This window comes from Pipistrellus hanaki (genome assembly GCF_964339955.1).
Source record: "Pipistrellus hanaki genome assembly, chromosome: 2".
Taxonomy (NCBI): domain Eukaryota; kingdom Metazoa; phylum Chordata; class Mammalia; order Chiroptera; family Vespertilionidae; genus Pipistrellus; species Pipistrellus hanaki.
In genome coordinates this window covers 137,530,944-137,553,107 of record NC_140504.1, presented here as the reverse complement: position 1 = coordinate 137,553,107, position 22,164 = coordinate 137,530,944, and the positions used below count along the sequence as shown (strand labels likewise).

The 22,164-nt window shown below is 42.0% G+C and overlaps 1 protein-coding gene and 1 long non-coding RNA gene across 5 annotated transcripts in view; one reads left to right on the top strand and one right to left on the bottom strand.

Annotated features, from left to right (window-relative positions):
• KYAT3 (kynurenine aminotransferase 3) overlaps window positions 1-15,463 on the bottom strand; it is a 47,381-nt gene extending 31,918 nt beyond the window's left edge. The window contains exons 1-2 of one of the 4 annotated variants that reach the window (XM_084872616.1): window positions 15,116-15,463; window positions 9,493-9,592 (exon numbers count right to left, since the gene is read on the bottom strand). In XM_084872616.1, coding sequence (XP_084728742.1) covers window positions 9,493-9,591 — 99 coding nt within the window. In that variant the 5' untranslated portion in view covers window position 9,592; window positions 15,116-15,463. The remainder of the gene's footprint in view (window positions 1-9,492; window positions 9,593-15,115) is intronic. The other 3 variants (XM_084872618.1, XM_084872617.1, XM_084872619.1) reach the window with 3 other exon arrangements.
• A 152-nt stretch (window positions 15,464-15,615) lies between these two features.
• LOC311617132 lies at window positions 15,616-20,190 on the top strand. Its single transcript, XR_014794059.1, has 3 exons — window positions 15,616-15,782; window positions 15,910-15,991; window positions 17,515-20,190. It is a non-coding gene; the product is annotated as an uncharacterized lncRNA (long non-coding RNA).
• Window positions 20,191-22,164: the final 1,974 nt, after the last annotated feature.

The window sequence follows — 22,164 nt, the reverse complement described above, 5'->3', positions numbered from 1 at the left end:
TTATTTCACCTGCCAAGCACCAATTTTCTCTTCCTTTGGGGCAATAAAATCCCTGTTGAGAATACATGTTCTATACTCAGTCTAATCCCTGGTCCCCAGCACCTTGGCTCTGCCCTTAGCTAACTCCCATTCCATAGCCACCTTCAGTTCCCAAGTTAGACTTTATTGTCTCCAGAAAGCCTTTATGATTCCCCAAGTCAAGGTTAGACACACCTCCTATGTGCTCCTATTAAACGGAGTACTTTCCAGCATTTACTACAAAAACACTATTATTTCTGTTTACTCGTCTGTATACTTTCTTAGACTGTAAGCTCTATGAGAAAGAACTGTTGCTAGTTTGTTCACTTACAGTTGTCTGTATCAATCAAGTTTCTCTAGAGTAGTGGTTCTCAATCTTCCTAATGCAGCGACCCTTTAATACAGTTCCTCATGTTGTGGTGACCCCCAACCATAAAATTATTTTCATTGCTACTTCATAACTGTAATTTTGCTACTGTTATGAATCATTATGCAAATATCTGTGTTTTCTATGGTCTTAGGCAACTCCTGTGAAAGGGTCGTTTGACCCCCCTAAAGGGGTCTTGACCCACAGGTTGAGAACCGCTGCTCTAGGGAAACAGAATCAATAGGATGTGCATATATATATATATATATATATATATATATATATATATTATATATATTAAGGAATTGGCGCATGTAATTTGTGAGGGTTGGCAAGTTCAAAATCTGCAGAACACCCTGAAAGCTGGAGCCCCAAGAAAGACCTGATGCTGCAGCTTGCGTCTGAAGGGGACCTGCAGGTAGAATTCCCTTTTCTTGGGGAGGGAGGAGCCTCAGGGTTTTGTCTTTTGAGGCCTTCAACTAACTGGATCAGGTTCACTCCACTATGGAAGGCAATTTGCTTTAAAGTCTACTGATTTAAATGTTAATCTCATCAGAAAAAAATGCCTTCACAGAGACAGCTAAACTGGTGTTGGAACAAATCTCTGGGTGCCATGGCCTAGCTAATTTGACATAAAATTAACTGTTACAGTACCCAACATATAGTACTATGCCTATCACAGAAAGTTTTGAACAAATAGCTAATGAATGAATGAAAAAACCCACACACTTAGCTTAAGTTAGGTACTTATTGTGATAGTCAGCTCAAGTTAATTTATGCTTCAGTAACAAATGATCCCAAGATTGTGGTGGCTTAAAAACATAAAGATTTCTTTCTTTCTTTATTATTTTTTTTTAAATTTCAGACAATTCTCATAGCAATTTTTTTCTTTTTTCTTTTTTTAATATATTTTTATTGATTTCAGTCAGGGAAAGGGAAAGAGATAGAAACATCAATGATGAAAGAGAATCATTGATTGGCTGCCTCCTGCATGCCTCCTACTGGAGATTGAGCCCACAACTCGGGCATGTGCAGGCTGATGCTCTATCCACTGAGTGAAAGTGGCTAGGGCGATTTTATTTCTTTTTCATGTTACACATACACTAAAGGACAGCTGCTGCTCTATTCCAGGTCACTGTCACCCTGTGACATAGGCTGATGAAATAGCCTCTCTCTGCCACACTGCATTTCACAGCAGAGGAAAAAAATTCCTTAAAGTTTTTATTTAGACATACACACATTGCTTCTACTCACATTTTATTGGCCAAAGCGGTTTCATGACTATCCCTGACACCAACATAGCAAAAATGAATTCTGGAGGTATAATGATATCGGTGGTTGTTATGGGTTGAATTGTGTCTCCTGCAAAATTTATATGGTATTAAAGTCTTAACACCTTATATGGAAATTGGCTCATTGCAGTTTTTAAAAAAAATACATTTTTATTGATTTCAGAGAGGAAGGAAGAGGGAGAGAGATAGAAACATCTATGATGAGAGAGAATCATTGATCGGCTGCCTCCTGCAAGCTCCCCATGGGAACTGAGCCCACAACCCGGGAATGTGCCTTTGACCGAAATCGAGACTGGGACCTTTCTGTTCGCAGGCCGACACTCTATCCATTGAGTCAAACCCGACCGCCATTGCAGCTATTATGAGGTCATTAGAATAGACTCTAAATTCAGTATGACTAATGTCCTTACAAAAAAGGTAAATATGGAGACAGACTGACATTCAGGGAGAATGGCACATGAAGATGAAAGTGAAGAACGAAGTGGTGCGTGTGTGAAAGTCAAGGGAAGCCAAAGATTGCCAGCAAACCACCCGAAGCTAGAGGAGAGGCATGGAACAGATTCTTCCTCACATTCCTCAGAAAGAACCAACCCTGCCAATGCCATGATCTTGGACTTCTATCCTTAAAACAGTGAAGTAATACATTTCTGTGGCTTAAGCCACTTAGCCCGAGACTTTGCTTAGACATCCCAAGGAAACTAATACAGTGATGAAAATGTGTAAGACGTCCCACAATGTCCAAAGGCATAAAAACCTAGCAATAGGTGTAAATACTCACAGTCTAGGATTACTTTCCACAGTAAATAGTTTTAGAAAATTAAAATAAACCTGGAATTCTATGGGGAATTAATTATGAGCCGCCGCTGTAAAATGACACATCTATAGAGCCTGTATAATTTATGGATTAGCTAATTCTATAAAGTGGATTCTGCTCCCAGGCAGACTAATACCTAATACCTGATATATATATATATATATATATATATATATATATATATATATATATATATATATACTGTTCTACTGTGTTATAAATACAAACTTGCAGTGAAATAATAAGCCTTTTTCTTTTAGGCTAAAAAATGTAGCTCTATGAAATCACCACTAGATGCCACTCTTGGAAGATATGAGACTAAGGTTATTGTTACTATAATAAGTCTTGAACTGTTTACCACAATGGTGCTAGAACAAGGAAAGTTTGGAAAGAAGAAAAATTATTACCCATTCTTATAGGACCTGAGCACAAATAGGTTTCAATTGTATATATTTTGAAGACTCTGCCCGTTAGAATTGATGAATTTAGGTGGGATTGAACAGATGTACAAAGTCTTCTCAACAGATGGGTTGAAGCCTTGGAAATCAAGGCTGTTGATCTCTACGAAGCGTGGGTCACGAGTCAAGTGTAAGAAAGAAAAAGAGTGCAAGTAAAATCCAGAAACAGAAACAACACAGTTAATGGCTGGTGACCTGAAGGTAATAATCAGAAGTGAGAAACAGATGGATTCAAGTAGTTCAAGGCTGGGCCAGAGCAGAAAGTGAGCATCTGCATAATGGGCAGCCCTTTAATGTGGTGCCTGGCTGCTGAGGTAGCCAAATCATCTATGACCTTTTAGCTCTAAGAATTAGGTGTTTACAGTTGTAATCACTTTAAAAAAATATTTTGCTTTTCTCTTAAGAGCATCAAAAATGTTTTATGAATTTTCTTAGTCATAAAAATTTTACTTTGAACTGGTAGGGAATATTTCAGGTGGATCATGTATCTCACTTTGCTCGTTCACTTCCCTATTCTTGGGATATTTGTTCTTCCCAGTGTTTTGCAATTGCAGGTTGTGTGAATCTACTGTGCACTTAATTATATGGTGTCTGCTCTGTTTCCTTTAGTTTTAAAATTTGATATGGATGGTGAATGCCCTATTTATACTAACAAAAGGGTAATATGCTAATTAGACTTCCCAGAAGTCATTCTGGACTTCCTTCTGTCTTTCTTGACCAAGCCGGAGCTGGAGCAAAGCCTGGATTCTGGGCACTTGTGGGTAGCTGCAGGGGAACCAGTCCGGGTTCCAGGTGCCTGCTGGTGGTTAGAGCAAAGCCCGGGTCCTGGGTGCCAGAGGGAAGCCAGTGCAAGACTAGGCCTTCCTTCCCTCAGTTGCCAGCACTGCTTCCCTCGCAGCCCCAGCTTCGTCTGGAAGGTCATCCGGAAGGAAGTCTGGTCTAATTTCATATTATACTTTTATTATTATAAACTATAGCCCCAGTGCATGAAATTCGTGCATAGGGATGGGGGTGTGTCCCTCAACCAAGCCTGCACCTTCTCCAATCTGGGACCCCTTGAGGGCAGTCGGAAATCCCTCTCACAATCCAGGATTGCTGGCTCCCAACCATGTGCCTGCCTGTCAGCCTGCCTAGTTGCCTCTAACTGCTTCTGCCTGCCAGCCTGATCACCCCTAACCTCTCCCCTGACAGACTGATCAATGCCTAACTGCTCCCCTACCAGACCGATTGCCCCTAACTGCCCTCTCCTGCCAGCCTGGTCACCATTTACTGTCCTCCCCTGCAGGCCAGATCGCCCCTAACTGCCCTCCTCTGCCAACCTGGTCACCCCCAACTTCCCTCCCCTACAGGCCTGGTTACCCCTAACTGCCCTCCCCTGCTGGTATGGTGACCCCCAACTGTCCTCCCCTTAAGCCTGGTCCAACCCCTCCACACCTGGTTCCCCCAAACTGCCCTCCCCTGCCAACCCGGTCACCCCTAATGGCTCTCCTTTGATAGCCTGGTCCCCCCCAACTGCCCTCTTCTGTAGGCTTGGTTCTCCCAATTGCCCTCCCCTGAAGGCATGGGTCCTCCCCAACTGCCCTCCCCTGCTGGCCTAATGACCCACAACTGCCCTCCCCTGCCAGCCATCTTGTGGTGGCCATTTGTGTCTGCATGGGGGCAGCTATCTTTGATCACATGGGGGCAGCCATCTTGTGTGTTGGAGTGATGGTTAATTTGCATATTACTATTTTATTAGATAGGATATCCTATATAATACAGGGCTAATATGCAAATTGTGCACTATGATGTGTACTGACTACTAGGGGGCAGATACTCAATGCAGGAGCTGCCCCCTGGTGGTCAACGCATTCCCATAGGGAGAGTGCCACTCAGCCATAAGCCCTGAGCCAGGCTCACAACTAGTGAGCACAGTGGTGGTGGCAGGAGCCTCTCCTGACTTCTTGGCAGTTGGACATCCCTTGAGGGCTTCCAGACTGGGAGAGGGCACAGGCTGGGCTGAGGAATGCCCCACCCTGAGTGCATGAATTTTGTGCACTGGGCCTCTAGTTATAACATAAGTATTAATTGGCACAAGAAAGATGACATATATGTTCAATATTATAGTCATTTAGTTCAATCTAAACTAACCAAACTTTTGACTTACTTTTATGAAATTTTATATTAAGTATATATACTAATGGCCCAGTGCATGAAATTTAAGCCCGGGGTGGGGGTGGGGGGGTGGAGTTGTCCCTCAGCCCAGCCTGCACCCTCTCCAATCTGGGACTGCTCAAGTGATAGCGAAGAGCCCATTTCAGCCCGATCCCACAGGCCAGGATGAGGTATCACACTGGTGTACAAATTCATGCCCTGTGTCTCTAGTAATAAAATAAAAAGCTACCAGGGTAGTGGATTCATGTCATTGTACATTTGTCAAAACCCTTAGAATGTTCTATACCAAAGGTGAAAACTATACACATAGAGTGACAATAATATGCCAATGTTGGTTCATTGATATGTACCAATGTGGTCACAGATATTGAGAATGGGGGAAGCTATATATGTCAGGATTCAGGGACATATACCAGCACTCTATAGTGTTTGTTCAATTTTGCTCTGAACCTGTAATGCTCTAAAAATAGCCTAGTAAAAGTTAAAAAATTTAAAAAGAGTAGCCAGGGTTTTCTGAAATCATGTCTTCTTTCTTCTTTTGAACAAAATGCTCCTCAAGCCAGCAGATGAATCAACTTCTCTCAAATTTTGGATGTTTTTCAAGGTAGGACTACTCATTATAAAACAGACAATTGCATTTTTCTGCCACTAGATGGCATAGAAAAATAACAGAATGTTTGTGTAATCATGGAAGAACTGAAAACTGAATTGGAAATGCAAAGTAGGGCAGTATACTTAAGACAAGCAAAGGGAAATCCAATTATAATGAACTCAAAAGCACACACATTTAACTGGGACATTTAAGTAACACTTACTTAATTGCTTTATTTTATAATTACTTGTGCTTCATGTTATAGCTCTTTGATATCTGTCGACTAAACAAATGAGTGAAAGAGGAATATGGATTCCCTCTAAGAGATAATATGTTGTAGAAAAAAATTATGCTTTAATGGAAAACTATGCAGTGGATGTAGTACAGCCTAGCTGCTAGTGGACAAAAATCGGGCTTTGAGATATTTGCACCTTGCAAATTGAGAGTAATTGGTAGGCATGCAAACTCAGGTTCAAGAGTTTTGACTGACTTCCTCCCAACCTGTGGAAAACAGGTTTTGCCTTCATTTGCAATTCAATTTCTTTATTACATAAATTTTTTTGCTTTTGACTTGCCCTTGGAACTGATTGTAACTTCTGCTTTGTTCTCTCGCATTTCATATGTAAAATAATATTTAATACATGCTAATTTCTACATTTGCATGAGACATGATTTTGCCTTTTTCTGAAAATCGCCATCATCAGAAACTTTAGAGAAACAAACTGATTGAGAACAAGGTTTGCCTTAAGCCTGCCAGCTGATAGAGTAGGTGAATACACAGTAGGAATATAGGAAACTGAGTTGAGAGGAGGCAGAGTTAGCCACCCCCAAATATAGCTTTGGGATATTGATTCAGGTTCTTTTTAAGAAAAGAAAGACTTAGGAAAAACCTTTGACTCTCTCCCAAACTGCATAAAAGAATTTAGACAGAGGACCTGCTCCAGGAAGGGAAATATCATAACTATAGTTTAATATAAAGTAAGTGTGGTAGACTGGGAGGAACTTAGCAGGCTTTGATTAAAGTCCTGTCTGTATCCCACTGTTAAACACAACCCAGCAAATATTTATTTACCAAACATTTGCTTTTCCATCTCCATGTGACAGAGGCAGGTTAAACCAATCAGGGCAATTCGTGGCAATCTGGACTTAAGACAGAGACAGGTAATTTCTACTGGGCACTTACACCCAGAAGAGACATGAGGCTAGATATGGAGGAAGCCTTTGCAGAGCCCCTCACAGCCTAGCCAAGCTCTAAACATTAAATGAAGACTGGTCTAATAAAGGGTGATACTATTAGGTCCCAGGCATTGGTGCTCCATGAGACCTCTCAAGAACAAATACTTCCTCCTTCCTTCTTTCTTCCCTCCCATCCATCCATCCATCCATCCATCCATCCATCCATCCATCCATCCATCTCTCTCTCTCATCTATAGTTAGTTCTTTGGCTTTCTGGCACCAGAAGATAGTACAAATGTGATCTTCCAAACAGGGGGCAGATAGTAATTTTCATCCTGGGCTCAACTTGGTTCTTTTCTTACTATATACAGCAGTAATTTCCCCCCTTAACACCTAAAATATTATTTATTTAAAATTGATGAGAGAGAGAGAGAGAGAGAGAGATAGGTAGGTCAATTTGTTGTTGCACTTATTTATGCATTCATTGGTTGATTCTTGTATGTGCCCTGACCAGAGATCAACCCACAACCATGGTGCATGTGGATGAGGTTCTAACCAACTGAGCTGGAGCTACCGGCCAGGGCTAAAGTAAGCTTTCAATGATATTAATGGTGTGGATAAGGAGGATTTTCTGGTAAAAACAAATTTAAAGAAAGTAAGTAGTCAGGCTGGTAAGTAGTTCTTGACTTAAACTTATCACTATTACTCTATAACACTGATCAGTCTGCTTTTTCATTTGCTTAATAGCAGGAAGAACACTGTGATTATTTTTTAAAAATTGATTTTAGAGAGAGAGGAAATGGGAGAAAGATGAGAGAGGAGAGAGGAGAGAGGAGAGAGGAAAGAGGGAAGAGGAAAGAGGAGAGAGGAGAGAGGAGAGAGGAGAGAAGAGAGAGGAGAAAGAGAGAGAGAGGAGAGAGGAGAGAGAGAGTGAGAGAGAGAGAGAGAGAGAGAGAGAGAGAGAGAGAGAGAGAGAGAAAGAGAGAGAATATGAATGACACCGTTCTGCCTCCTGTTCGCACCCTGACAAGTGATTGAAGCCAAAACCTGAATATGTGTCCTGACCCATAATTGAACCTGAAAGACTTTGGTGCATGGGACTACACTCCAACCAACTGAGCTACACAGGCCAGCACTATCTGTGTGACTATTTTAACTGCAAAGGTGCTGATGAAATGTAGCGACCTTTCTGATGTTATTGTTAAAGAGGGAAAGGGCTGAATTCTATCCCAGATAATCTACAAATATGAATAAAGCATTTCATTGATTGTGACCTGGGATGTACATTTGAATCACCTGAGAAATTTTTTCAAAATACACTCCAGACTTATAGAGTGAGATTCACTCAGGATGGGTCCTGGGTATGCCAATTCTAATTGAGCTCTGCAGATAACTGCACACCCAGCTTTAATTTAACACCTGCCTTAATCTGACCACCCTGAGTAATGCTACCACTTCCTTGACTTCAACCTCTGCATGGAGGACTTGAACTAAGAAGCCATGGTGATAACAAAGATGAGAGATAGAACCCAAGACAATCATAGTAGTTAGACATAAAGGGAGAAGTTGATGATGGTTTTAATGAAATTTCAATCTTACATAAAAGTTGAGATTGTTATTAGCTTGAACAATATGGAACTGCCAATATTTATCCATTTTTTTACCTACAAAATGACAATTTTATGATTCAACATAATTTAAAACACACATATACACGTTACCCAGAATAATTGTCAAGACTTTGCCTAATTGGCTTCATCTTTTCCCTTTTTAATTTTTATTGCTGAGTGATATTAAAGCAAATGTTAGACCTTAATTCATTTCACCCATCTATACTGGGCATGTATCTCTAAAAAAATATTGACAGTTTCTTATATAACTTCAATGTCATTATCACACCCAATTAACAATAATTCCTCAGTATCATCTAATACCTAATACATACTCTTATTTCTCCGATTATCTTTAAAAAAATATTTTTACATTTTGATTGAATGAATCAAGTCCCTAAAAAAGGTCAACACATGGTGCTTATGGTTCTTACGCCTCTTTTCATCTCACTGCAGTCCTTCCAAAACATCCCTTTTTCTCATGCCACTGACTTGTTGAAGAAACTGGCTCAGTTGTCTATCCTCGGTTATGACAGTCATGGTAGTAACAAAAAGATCTGTTTGCTTTTCCATGATGTCATATAACCTGGTCCTCAATCTGCCATATTTCCTGCAATCTTGAAGTCACAAGGCCTGTACTTACAGTCACTATAACATCCTTTCTTGAGTACACAGAGCCCCCCCTTTAGAGTTCAGAGCCAGACAAGGGTATCTTGGTTATGACACTTACAAGCTATGTGACCTTCGGCAAGTTACTAAACCTCTCTAAGCCTCCACTTTTTCATTTTAAGATAGGAATGCAACAATTCATAACTTGAGTTCTGTAAAGATAAAATGAGATCATGAATCCCCAAGGGCCAATACTATGCCTGATATATAGACAAGCAAGCAGTAGCTCAGCGAATGTGTTTCCAAAAACACACACACAAAAAAAAAAAAAAAAACTTGAAAAGTTGTACTTTTTTGACCTCATGGAGTATGTACAATAAATTATCTGTAAGCAATACCTACAGCAGAAGTGGAGAGTCTGGAGATTTTTGAAGAGTAAATCGCCTTCAGGAATTTAGCTCTACTGCCAAGGGAGCAAAGTCTCCTCTGAGCCAAAAACATGCTACAGAATGAAAGAAAAAGTTTTAAAGGGAGTGAATATATGATACTTACATTGCTATCAGATAGCTATAGATAGCTGATAGACCGTAGCTCATATAAAATATATATAAAAATGTTATGATAGTGTTTTTCTTCTCTATGATAAATCTCTTACCACTACAATCATTTCTAATAAAACCCTCTTTTATAAATTTATGCATATATTATTTTAATCTAGATATCTGTAAGGATATTGTGAATTCAAAAAAAGAAGGCTCTAACTTAGTAAAGAGCATTAAGTAAAAGTTCCATTACTAGTAGTTAAAATACAGAATTTCTCAATCTAAAAACCATTTCAAATTGTCTAGGTAACAGTCACTAGCGAAAGCACAATCTGTAATAGTACAGTTTCTAAAAACTTTAGAAAGTTATGTAGAAAGTTGCTTGAAAAGAATTATATCAGTTCCTGGTAAATATAAATATACGAGTGAATCAGATTATTTTCTCAGATTGGTACTTCTCTCAACAATTCTGTAATGAGCAAATCATTTCAATAGGTTCCAGTTACATAACTGACATGCATTATGAGTTACATCTCTACCTGTAAGGAAATCATTATCCATCATGGGTAGGGAGATCAAAGCAATATGAAGTTCTGTTGTTATGCTGCCACACTCAGGCAAACAGACACTTCTCATGAAATTTTGCCCTGTGAATTTTGTATTAAGGGATGGCATTTTCTCTATCTCTGATCAAACTTTTAAAAAGAGATGGATTCTAAGAACTCAAAGGGTCCACTGAAGCTAGCTATGAATCTCTTTGTTACCAAATGTTAAGGCTACAGAAAGCTTTCTATATAAAAAAAAAATGAAATATCATTGGATGTTTCTTAAAAAGTGAAATATAAAATCCTGAGCCTGTGATTAAAATCTCAGCTTAAATGACAGCTTCTTAGCCATTCTTTATCACATCAGCCTATTTTAATTCTCAGCAAAGCACTTTTTTGTTTGTTTGTTTGTTTGTGTGGCTGGCCACTCACTCACCTATTCACAAATTTAAAACATAAATTCCATGAGCAGGTATATTCAATTCACCACTGTATTCTCTGGCATTTGATAAATAAAAGTATTAAATGACTGAATGAATACATAAATCACATAATAAATTAATGATTTAAGTGGATTATTTATAAGTCTGTTATAAAATATTGATTCCTTTCATAAAGCAACAAATTATTCCTTATGTTTTATGTCTTTCAAGTTCAAGGCCAGGTTTTTTAAACTAAGAAATGCCTATTCTTGTGTCACTAATTGTTGGGTTCAGAAGTAAAACATTAACTGAGTTAGGCAGTAGGGATAGTTTTAAGGAAAATTACCAAATAATAGGAACTATACTGAGCAGTCTTCATTCATTATCATGGAGTTATTTGATTTAGAACAATTTTTTTTCCCCAGCAAATAAACATCTATTTAAATTCAGCCTAATTTCTTTGGTGTTAAGCAAAATGCTTTCTTGCAAATAGACAAATGAAAGAAACCTCTTCTACCTTCTTGAGATAAAATGGGGAAAACAGGACTAGGAATCAGGATACCTGGATTCTAATCCTTACTCCTGATATTTTTATTAAAAAAGTTTTCTATCTTCAGACAAGTCACTGACTCTTGTTGAGCCTTGTTATTTTATTTTATTATCTATTATTTTTTTATTAAATTATTATCTGTGTACATATTTTAACATTGCCCCCCCACCCCCCCCACCCCCCAGAGCCTTGTTATTTTAAAACAGATGAATAAATGAATCCTGGGTTTGAAGATAATCTCACAAGGCACTGAAGTCACTGGCTGGCCATGCATGAGCTTAGACTGTATCTCTTAGGAGACTTCACCCCAGGTTGGTGAGCCATGCCCTCCAGTCACCAGGCCTCAGTACCCTATTCTCCTAAGGGAGTTGACACTAAATCCAGCCGTTTCATCTGGAAATCCCAAGGCCTAACTCCCACACCTTCTCCTCGGTCTGTCTTTGACAGCACATGACCTCCACAATGAAATGAACTGCTCTGGCAAATGACCCAGCTCATTTCTCTTCCACCTGCCAAACCTCCGACTGTATCTTCTGGAATAGCTGCATCATAATCATTCAATTCCCTTACATCTTTGTGTTCTCAGAGTGTCCCCTGCACCCCCTTGCTTTAACTCAAATCTTGTTTCCCCCAAAGGTAACACTTCTATATTCTTCAGTGTTGGCTTTTGTTCTTATATGCTCCACCTACCTCTTTCTTTTGGCCCATTTTATCACTGCTAGACAGTTACTCCCCTCATGTGCCTTACAGATGTTATCTCCTGACTTGCTGTTAGCTCCCAGTCATTCATTAAGGATTTTGTCACTGAGCATACAGTTTTCTTCTCATCGCTAATACCTGAGATCACCCAGGTAATTTCAATGTCTTCAAAGATGACCCATCCAACAACTGATATTCCCATGTTCATTGCTCTTCTCCTTCATCCCACCTTAGTTAGTCTCTCCTACAGCCACACCCTGCACTTTACCATTACCTCCACCTGGTCTAACCTATAATAAAAGTGTAATATGCTAATTATACCCCCTTCCTCCTGGATGACCTTCCGGACGAAGGGATGAAGCCAGGGCTGTGAGGGAAGCCCTGGTCCCAGGTGCCAGAGGGAAGCCGGTGCCGGAAGCTGGGGAAAGGAAGGCCTACTCTTGCATGAATTTTGTGCATTGGGCCTCTAGTCCCAAAATAATTGAAGAATTCTGCTCTTTGACTAAAACCACCTGTCCTTTTAATTTTCCTAATTATCCCAACAACTCCTCCTCTCCTTCTCCTTCTCCTCCTTTCTCCTTTCTTTCCCCTTCCTCCTTCCTCCTTCCTCCTTCCTCCTTCCTCCTTCCTCCTTCCTCCTTCCTCCTTCCTCCTTCCTCCTTCCTCCTTCCTCCTCCTCCTCCTCCTCCTCCTCCTCCTCCTCCTCCTCCTTCTTCTTCTTCTTCTTCTTCTTCTTCTTCTTCAATATTATCAAGATCTCTAGGAGGCTGCCTTTCCTTTGCCCAATCAGCCCTTGCCTTCCTTTCCCCCCCAATTTAGATGCCAGTTCCATTTCGGTGATGTTCTTGACAATGTCCTACCCCCTGTCTGTAAAATACTAACTCTGGATGAACTCAGCCGCAGTGTCTGTTTTTCCTATGGCCCATGAAGCTGTGGACTGCTGGAAAGTCACACAGGGTAGGATTGGTTTCACCACAAGCTCATAGTTATTAATCTCAAATTGAACCTGAACTTTCTCTAGCAATTTTACTATATTTTATAGATGAAGAATGGCAGAATATGCCAGCTCAAAATATACCACTAAGCATAATGATTATTTGGAGCTAAAGGCAAATGAAAAACAGCAGAGGCAAGAAGGGTGATCACAAAAGCAAAACTTAAAAAAAGATATTTTATCAGCTGTCCCCTTTCCTTAATCTATACTCCTCAGTAGGAGGATAGGTGTGTCTTTTGTACCCTGAGACAGCTCTTGCTCAGTTCAATGTTGACCTCCATATTGTGAAACCCAGTGGGCATTCTGTGAGTCTCACTTTCCTTGAACTCTCTCTAGCTTTAGATACAGCAGGACAAGCCAGGTCTCCTCACAGAAACACCCTGTTCCCTTAGCTTTGGATATATGACAACCCCTCATTTTCCTCCTACCTCTCCCTAACCTGTCATTAAAGGACAGAATTCCTCAATACTCACACCTGGGCTCTCTTTCCTTCTCACTAGGTTATCTCATTGTGGAAGGAATTGTGAGGGCAGTGGGCAATAGATTAAAAAAAATGCTTCCAGAGAAACCTAAGCAGACGGACAGATACTGATTCAGAACCTCTACAGCTATTTTTTCCTGCATTTTAAATAAACACATTTTTAAGCAGCACTTTTCTAATGTAATTAACATTCCAAATGTATATTCAGCAATAAGGTAAACAAACAAACAAATAAAATTGGATATCATTGAAAAGTGAGAGAAAAATAAAAAACCACGTGGCTTTTAATTCTAAATATTTTCACTCTATTTTTCTATAATAGTTTTTCCTTTAGAACAATGTTTTGTGGGGAAACAACAACAACAAAAAACAAAACAAAACAGGGAACTGTGAATCGGGGTGATCTAGGAAACCTGATTATGGCATATTCATATGCATGACCAATAGAAAATTAAACTATTATCACTGGAGTAGATTGTTTACAATGAGGATACAGAAAGTATGCATGGCAGATTTGAGGGTGACCTGAAGCTGAGAAGGTTGGTGAATTGTTGGGGGTACAATCCAGAGCTAAAATGTAAGCAAGGTAGTCAAAATGAATTGTGAAGACTGAAGCTCTGACCTTAGATCCAAATGATGACTTACAACCACCACTCTATGTATGGGGGAGAGAGGTAGGAAGAGATTTAGTTCCTTTGACAAACTCCAGAACATTCAGGCCAATTGAAAGTGCGAGGAAGGTTTAATGTGAGAGACTGCAAAAAAGGGCTAGTGCTACTAAGTAAGAGTCTGACCAAAAGGAAAGATCATCTGCACTTCATGCTCTACCTGTCAACCCGCGGTCCAGAACGATTATAAGGTGCAGTGACACAGCAGAGGGCATGTAGGAGGTGAACGAGGTACTGACTGGTTTAGTACAGTGGGAACAACAAGCCTCAAAGTCATGGCATTGGAGCATGAGTGGAAAAAAATTAGCTATATTTAGGTGGCACAAAACTTAAGGAGATGTGACCGTGAAATTGCTGAAAAGCTGCTCTGTGAAAATGGGGTTCGTGTAATTATAAATTTCTCCAGGGGGAAGAAGTATAGCTGACGCGTGTGAAGTAACAGGAATTAAATTTTAGCACAAGGTGAGATAACACTTTCTAATGATTGACCTGCACCAGTGGTGCCTGGGGTGGACCTGAGCAAGCAGCCCCAATTCTTGCTTGGGGAGAGCCCAGGTGTCAGGAGGTGGAGCAGTGATTTCCGTCCTGGCTGTGGGGCTCCTCCTGCTTGAGCTGGTCGGGTTGCAAAAGCAACAAATTGGACTGGCTCTTTTAACTACAAACCTTAGGTTCACTTATATGTCAGGTTACCTGCCTTTGTTTTCTTTAAAAAAAAAAAAAAAAAAAGCCGGCTATGGATAAACAAGTCGGTGTTACTCTTGCCACTCTGTTTTCAAAATAACCCAAACTGCAACACCAAGAACACAAAGGGCAATCGATGACAGGGGATCCAGGGTCCCACCCTAGAAGGCCAGTCAACCTCGGTGCCATTCCCTTTCCAAAGGAAACTGTTAAATCCAACGTGGACCGTTTGCCACCTCCCTGAGGTCTGCCGGCTCAGGAGGGCAAGTCAGAGTCTTCAAGGAAATCCAGACCGGCTCTTCCTCCCTCCCTGCCCTGCCGGGCGCTCAGCACCCTACGGTCCGGGGGGGAGGGAGGGGGCCACCCCCCGCTTTCCACGACTCCGCCCGCCCCGACCGCAACCTTCACCCCGTACCAGGGTGCTCCCCTCGCGACCCTCTTACCTCCTTCACTGTACGGCCCTGCCACCTGGGTTTGAGTCCCGCCTGAGCTCCGAGGGCCTGGTGGTGGACGGGATTGGGAGGTGGGGGCGAAACCTGGGCGGGGACCTCCCCGAGGGAATGGAGTCCGAGTGCGGATTGGCTGAGGGATGGCACTGGACCGGCACGGGCAGGGAGGCGGGGAAGAGTGCGGAGCTGGAGGGAGCACGGGGGCCGGAGGAGGAGGGCGCATCTGGACGCCCTGATGGGACTCAGGGCGCGATTGGCTCTGAAGACAGCGGGGGTCAGGGATGGGACTGGGGGACTGGGCACGTGGAGGTGCGGGGCCTGCTTAGTTCTGCGGGATGGAGGCGAGCCGAGGGAAAGGGGTGGGGCGGGGCGGGACTTCGAGGAGGCCGGGGATTGGGCATGGCATTCCCACCCAGTCCTCCAATTGGATGTGTGTGACAGATCGGGTCGGGGCGGGTACGGAACACGGGTTAGTTTGGAAGAAAGGGCAAACTGGGAGGCCGCAGGGTTTGGGCGAGGGGAGGGGTTGTAGTTAGAATAATGCCGAAGGTGTCCTGGCCAGTGTGACTCGGTTGGGAGTCGCCCTGTACACCACAAGGTTGCTGGTTCTAGGTCCAGGTCCATTCCAGCACAGGCCTCAGCTGCGGGCTGGCTCGCCAATGTGGGGGGCGTGCAGGAGGCAGCTGATCAATGATTCTCATCACGGATGTTTCTTTCTCTCTCTCCCTTTCTATTCCTCTCTGAAATCAATACAAATATATTTGTTTTCTTTATATTTCCTTATAAAGAGGCCACCAGGAACACACCTGTAATCAGAAAGTTGGGTTTATTAGTCGTTGCAACGAGGGAGAACACACAAGGTGGGCAAAGGTAGGTCATGTTAATAACAGAATTAAGAATGACTTATTTGTAGGGTTTGGGCTTGCATTAGGTGATTTGGGGGGAGGATTTGAGGAAATGGAGATTCCTTCTGTTTTGGGTGCTGCCAAGATGTGGGGTAATTCTAACACTGGTATCATACAGCTTATGCAGAAGATAGGGAAACTGCAAAGCTAAAACTGTAATTGATAAAGCAGCAACAGTTTTACTAGCTGGGAGAGGGTGGAGTTTGGTATTTGTGTAGTTGCAGAGTGACTGCTTTTATCTGTGTTTGGGCAAGATTATCAGAGAATCTTGTCTGCTGTCTCACTTCCTCAGGGATGACAGTGACTTTGATACTGGCGTTCCATCCTGATGTTTTACAGGGACATGCCATGGCTAGTTCCTAACAATACTGAAGCCATAGGGGTGACAGTTCAGTCCCCATAGCAGCTGCTGCTTTTCTTTTTCTTACATTGAATGAATGTTACTTGAGTACATAGGTGCTGAGGCCACTGGGGAAAATGAGGCTGAGAAAGTGTGTTGTCTTAAAACTTATTAAGGGAGAAACAATAGAAAGCAAAATATATACAACTAGAGGCACAGTGCACGAAATTTGTACACTTGGGCTGGGGAAGGGTGTCCTTCAACCTGAATTGTGAGAGGGCACAGGCCAAGGTAAGGGCCTGGTGCATTATCAGGGCTGGGGAGGGACACAGGTTGGCCAGCCCAGGAGGGACCGCAGAAGGGCTCCAGGGCATGTCCAGCTCATCTTGATCAGTCCCGATCAGCCAGACACCAGAAGCAAGCTAACCTACTGGCCAGAGCATCTTCCCCCTGGTGGTCAGTGCATGTCATAGCGAGTGGTTGAGTGTTTAGCATAGCATTAACTTTGATTAGTTGAATGACCTACTGGTTGACCAGGCACTTAGCATATTAGGCATTTATTATGTAGGATGACTTCAGAGGTTGATAAGAGCTCTGAAAGAAGCAGTGAAGGGTGAAGACAGCAGATAGTTTGTGTAGCATGGTCAGCTCAAGCTTTGCTTTTGGGGAGCTGATATTTAAACCCAGAATTGAAGGATGAAGAAGCAAACTTGCAAAAAATGTTTCTGGAAATGAAAATAATAGTTGAAAAGGCCCTTAAAAGGGAACAAACTGGCATGTTCAAGGAATGAGAGACCAGTATGTCTAAAGCATAGTGATATGGGGGAAAGTTCTCCAGATTAGGGTGGAGAGGAAGGCAGGGGCCAGGTCTGTAGACCATAGAAAGGAGTTTAGATTTTACTCTGAAGCAGCCATTGGGCAATCTTAAGCAGAGGCATCATGTGATCTTAATTAAATTTAAAAAAGAAAGTCTAGCTGCCTTGGAAGTGAGACTGAGGGTAGGCAAGAGTAGAAGCAGGAAGATCTATTTGGAGGTTGTTAGAGTGAGAGTTGAAGTTGGGGAGGGGGGCGCTAGGGTGGAGGGAAAAAAGGCTAAAGATCTCAGTATTCATTATTGTACTGACATTCACTTATTCTCTCTGTTTCAGCACCTGCTCTCCACTATCAGCTATATCTGGTGTCAACTGAAAAATAATATGGGCTAGATGTTTTGTCACCAAGAAGAATTTATTCAGGAAAAAGAGAGGGTTGCAATCTGATGCAAGCAAACATGGCAAGCCATGTGCACACTCTAGCCTGCATGCCACAACGCAGGGGCATTTATAAAAGGGGGAAAGGGAGTGAAGGAAGGAGAGGTTAGATCCATAAAGGTTTGCTATAAACATAGAGTTCTTCTTGTGGGCTCCTCCCGCCCAGGGTTCTCCAAATTAAGGTAGCTGTGAGAACTTCCATAAGCCTTAACTTCTCCTGCACACTCTCCTGACTGATTATATTTGCCTCAAGTTTCAGTTAGTCTTTAACACAGAGTTCTCCTAGTTCAGACACTGTCTGTTTACCCTAAATGGAGTATAAACTTTCAATCTTCTGCTAATGTGAAAGGGGACCAATTGGTGGGGCTATGGCAGACCAGGAGTGGGGATCTGGTGATGTGTTTATTGAAGGGAAAGGCCTTTAAATGATTCTCCTGTATTTAGTCCTGAGCCTTTGGAGAGTTCTTTGTGGGTAAATCGAGTTGCCTTTTTGGCTTTCTTTATGAATGTCCTAGGATTCTGCTTATTTTAATAGGCTGTCAAATACCACCTGCCCATTTGCTTTATAATGGTCATTCCTTTTTTTTGTTTGCTTTCTCAAGGGGTTTAAAAGAATCTCTTTACTGTTATTTTAGTGGGGCTTAAGTAGAGAGAGAATCTAAATGTGTTTGATTTGTCATCTCATTGTTATTGGTTTGCACCAAGCATGTCAAACTCAAAGGCTAACAAGGGCCAAATAAACAAGGTTAAGTTTATGTGGGTCGCAAAAAAATAAAAAACTCTGAAAGCTTCAATTTTCATAGGAATGTAGATTTATTTCGATAGAGAAATGCTGAATGAAAAGGGCTGAAATAAATGGATAATTGTTGATGAGTATTCGTTCTGGGCTGCAGGTTTGACATACTTGATTTACACACATATTCATTAAATGATGTAATGACCAAATGCTGGGCATTTGAATACTTTTTTTTTATGAGCCAAGCCTTGTGTTATTTTTTATATTCATGTTGGTGTTTAATGAGAAATATAAGTGACTCCCTAGAATTAATAGCTAGTAGGTGTATTTTCCTTATATTTTCTGTTGATTTGTGTTCTGAATAAGAAGACAGTATCTCCCTTACATAGATAAAGCCTTTTCAATTGCCTCATATAAAAGACTAAAGATATTTTGAAGTATAGCAGAAAGAAAACAGTATAGTATAGGGGTAAGCCAAACTGTCCGGTTCAAATCCCAGTTCTGCATTTTTCTAGCTGTGTGGCTTTGTACAAGTTTCTTCATTTTCTGTGCTTCAGTTTCCTCAGCTGTAAAATGTGGATATTAGAATCTTAACTTATGCGCTATTAGATGATTTCATAGACCTGGAAAAACTGAGAACTGTGCTTGTTTCTTAGTAAATACTATAAAATCATTTCTTAAGAATTAAGGGAAAGAGAATCTTTAGGAGGGGACTGCTGGTTATTCCCCAATATTTAGTATTCTCTTGTTTTATAATAGCAGACCTTCCAAATTTCAGCTGAGTACATGGGTGCTTGGTAGAAAAAAATACATTATACTAATTGCATTGGCCATAAGATGAAATTTTAGCCAATGGGACATCAGTGGACACTGGATGTGCAGCTTCCAAGAAATGTCTTAAAGGGGTAGAGTGTGCCTTGATCACTCCCTTGGTTTGTGGTTTCCCTGATAGTCTGAGTGCAGACGTGATGGCCACAGCCCCCTTGGACCACAGGTAGAATCTGCAGGTTGAAGATGGAAGAGCAGCAGGATGGGAGAGAAGGAGCCTGGCCCTAACATCAAGGAACCACCACTCCAGCCCTGGACTATACTATTGTAGTATTTACATGAGAGAGAAAATCAATTTTGTTTAACTTATTTATGTGTGTTTTCTGATGTGCAGTCATGGTATGGCTTGGATGGTTTAGTCTTCGCTTATCAAAGGCGTCCCACTTTACTTTTAATCGAGCCTTCCCGGTAACAATAGTGACAGAAGGAGGTCAGGGTAGAAGATACCCTCAATGCCTCATTTTCTGGATACTAGAGGCCTGGTGCATGAAATTTGTGCATTGGGGGAGTGGGAGTCCCCTTAACCCAGCCTGCACCCTCTCCAATCCAGGACCCCTCAGGGGATGTCTGACTGCCTCTCGCAATCTGGGACGGCTGGCTCCTAACTGTTCGCCTGCCTGACTGCCTGATCGCCCCTAACCGCCTCTGCCTTGCACCGCACCTGGGAGCGGGATTCCCTCCTTCTGGCCGGCTGCAGGCACACAGAGCCTGGGCCAGCTGCAGCCACAGAGGGCTGTGGGCAGGCAGCTTCACCTGGGGCCACAACTGTAGGTGCCCGAGACTGTGGAGTGGGCGGCTTGTCCCTCTTCCGGGCCGCAGCCTGACTGGTCCCCATTCCTCTCTCATGAGCTCATTTGTCCTAGCTGGTTCCCATGATGGTGTGAGGGTGTGACATTCATTTGCATATTAGCTCTTTAGGGTGCTTCTCAAGAGGTAGCTGTCACTTCTGGGTACTAAGACTTCTTTTCTTTATCTTATAACCTTAGAGCTATACTAAGAAGTACTAGCGGGGGGGGGGAAAGACAAGTTCAACTTAGAAGTTCCTAAATAATTTTCCATCTTACATTCTTGCATTAAAGAGTTATGTTCTTGGAAGTTGCTGGGAGTAGATCTTAAGCATTCTCACCACATACATACACACACACACACACACACCTGTTGTAATTAACCTAATTATTAATAACAGGAAAGGAGCAAAGGGAAGACTAAATATTCTAGGCTAAATATTCAGCTTTCCATATCCCAGGGAGCCACTGGTCCATTCCCCACAGATCACTGGGGGAAGGTTCTGGATGGGGAGGAGATGGATGCATGCCCTGTGGAGTTGGGAGGCCTCATAAAGGTGCTTACTGTCAGTCACACTTGGGAACAGGTCACACTTGGGCACATGGTCACTGCAAGCAAAGGAAGATTTGAAATATTTAATGCCCTTGAACAAAGGAGTTTGCTGTCTTGTGCACTTACACTTTTGGCTCTTTGGGAACTCTTGCTGTAGGGGTGCACTCTCTTGGCTCCCCTACATTCACCTGGGCCCTGGGCCATGTGGACCCACACACAATGGACTAATGCCCTGGTCGGCAAACTGCAGCTCGAGAGCCACACGCGGCTCTTTGGCCCCTTGAGTACCCTAATTAAGTTAATAACAATGTATCTACCTATGTAGTTTAAGTATTAAAAAATTTGGCTCTCAAAAGAAATTCCAATTGTTGTACTGTTGATATTTGGCTCTGTTGACTAGTGAGTTTGCCGACCACTGGACTAATGGACTGAAACTAGCCTGATGCTGAACTGGACCTGGCTCCAGTATGAAATGGAAGCTCTGGACACTGGCTTTGCTTCTAACTCTACTGAAGCCCCAGCCGCCCCCCTTGCCAGACTGGACTAAGGGAAATGGGACTTGGGAAACCCAGGGATGTAATTCCAAGCAAATAAAAATTATCCTTTGTTACAAGTCCCAGAAAATTATTTTTCTCAATATATCATAAGGACTGCACCCCCAGAACTCAGTGGGGAAAGGGATACCCCATTTCCACTGGTAACACACACACACACACACACACACACATATCATTAACTGTGAAATACGTGAGGCAATGGATGTGGTAATTATATTGTCTTGGTAGTTGTTCCACAATATGTCCTATATAATAAAAGCCTAAAACGCTAAGTGTCCGACCATTCATTCGACCAGTCACTATGATGTGCACTGACCACCAGGAGGAAGACTCTCCAACCGGTAGGTTAGCTTGCTGCTGGGGTCAGGCTGATCAGGACTGGGGGAGACAGGCCAAACACTCTGGAGCCCTCCCACGGTCTTTCCCTTGCCCCAATCGATCATATACTGATGGGGTCCCTCTGTCTGGCCTACAGGGATTGGGATGAAACCAGTCTTCAACATCCCCCAAGGGTCCCGGATTATGAGAGGGCATAGGCCAAACTGATGAAACCTAACAGTGCACCAATCCGTGCACTGGACCTCTAGTATGTATATAAAATTATTGCATTTGCCGGTGTGGCTCAGTGAGCAATGACTTATGAACCAGGAGGTCATCATATAGATTCTGGATGATGGCTCATGTCTGGGTTGTGGGCTCAAGTCCCCTATAGGCAGCCAATCTATGTTTCTCTGTTACTGATAATTCTATCTCTCCCTTTCTTCTTTCTCTAAAAATAAATAAAAAACATTTAAAAAAATAAGAGATAAAATCACATTTTACATAGTAAATATGTACAATTATATTTATCTAAAAAGAGTTATGTCCATTTTTTCAACCCCATATAGTTATTTTAAATGCAATATTTTTTTGGTATGTACTATGAAAGTAAATTGATGTTTTCCAGCCAGGTAATAATAGCTGTACAAACATTATGTATTTCAAATATCATAATAGATATTGTACATTTACCACAGAAAGGCTGCCCAGGGTAACTATGTATCTATCTGCGTGCCTTCCTGTCTGTCTATCCACATGAGCATTTGGCTG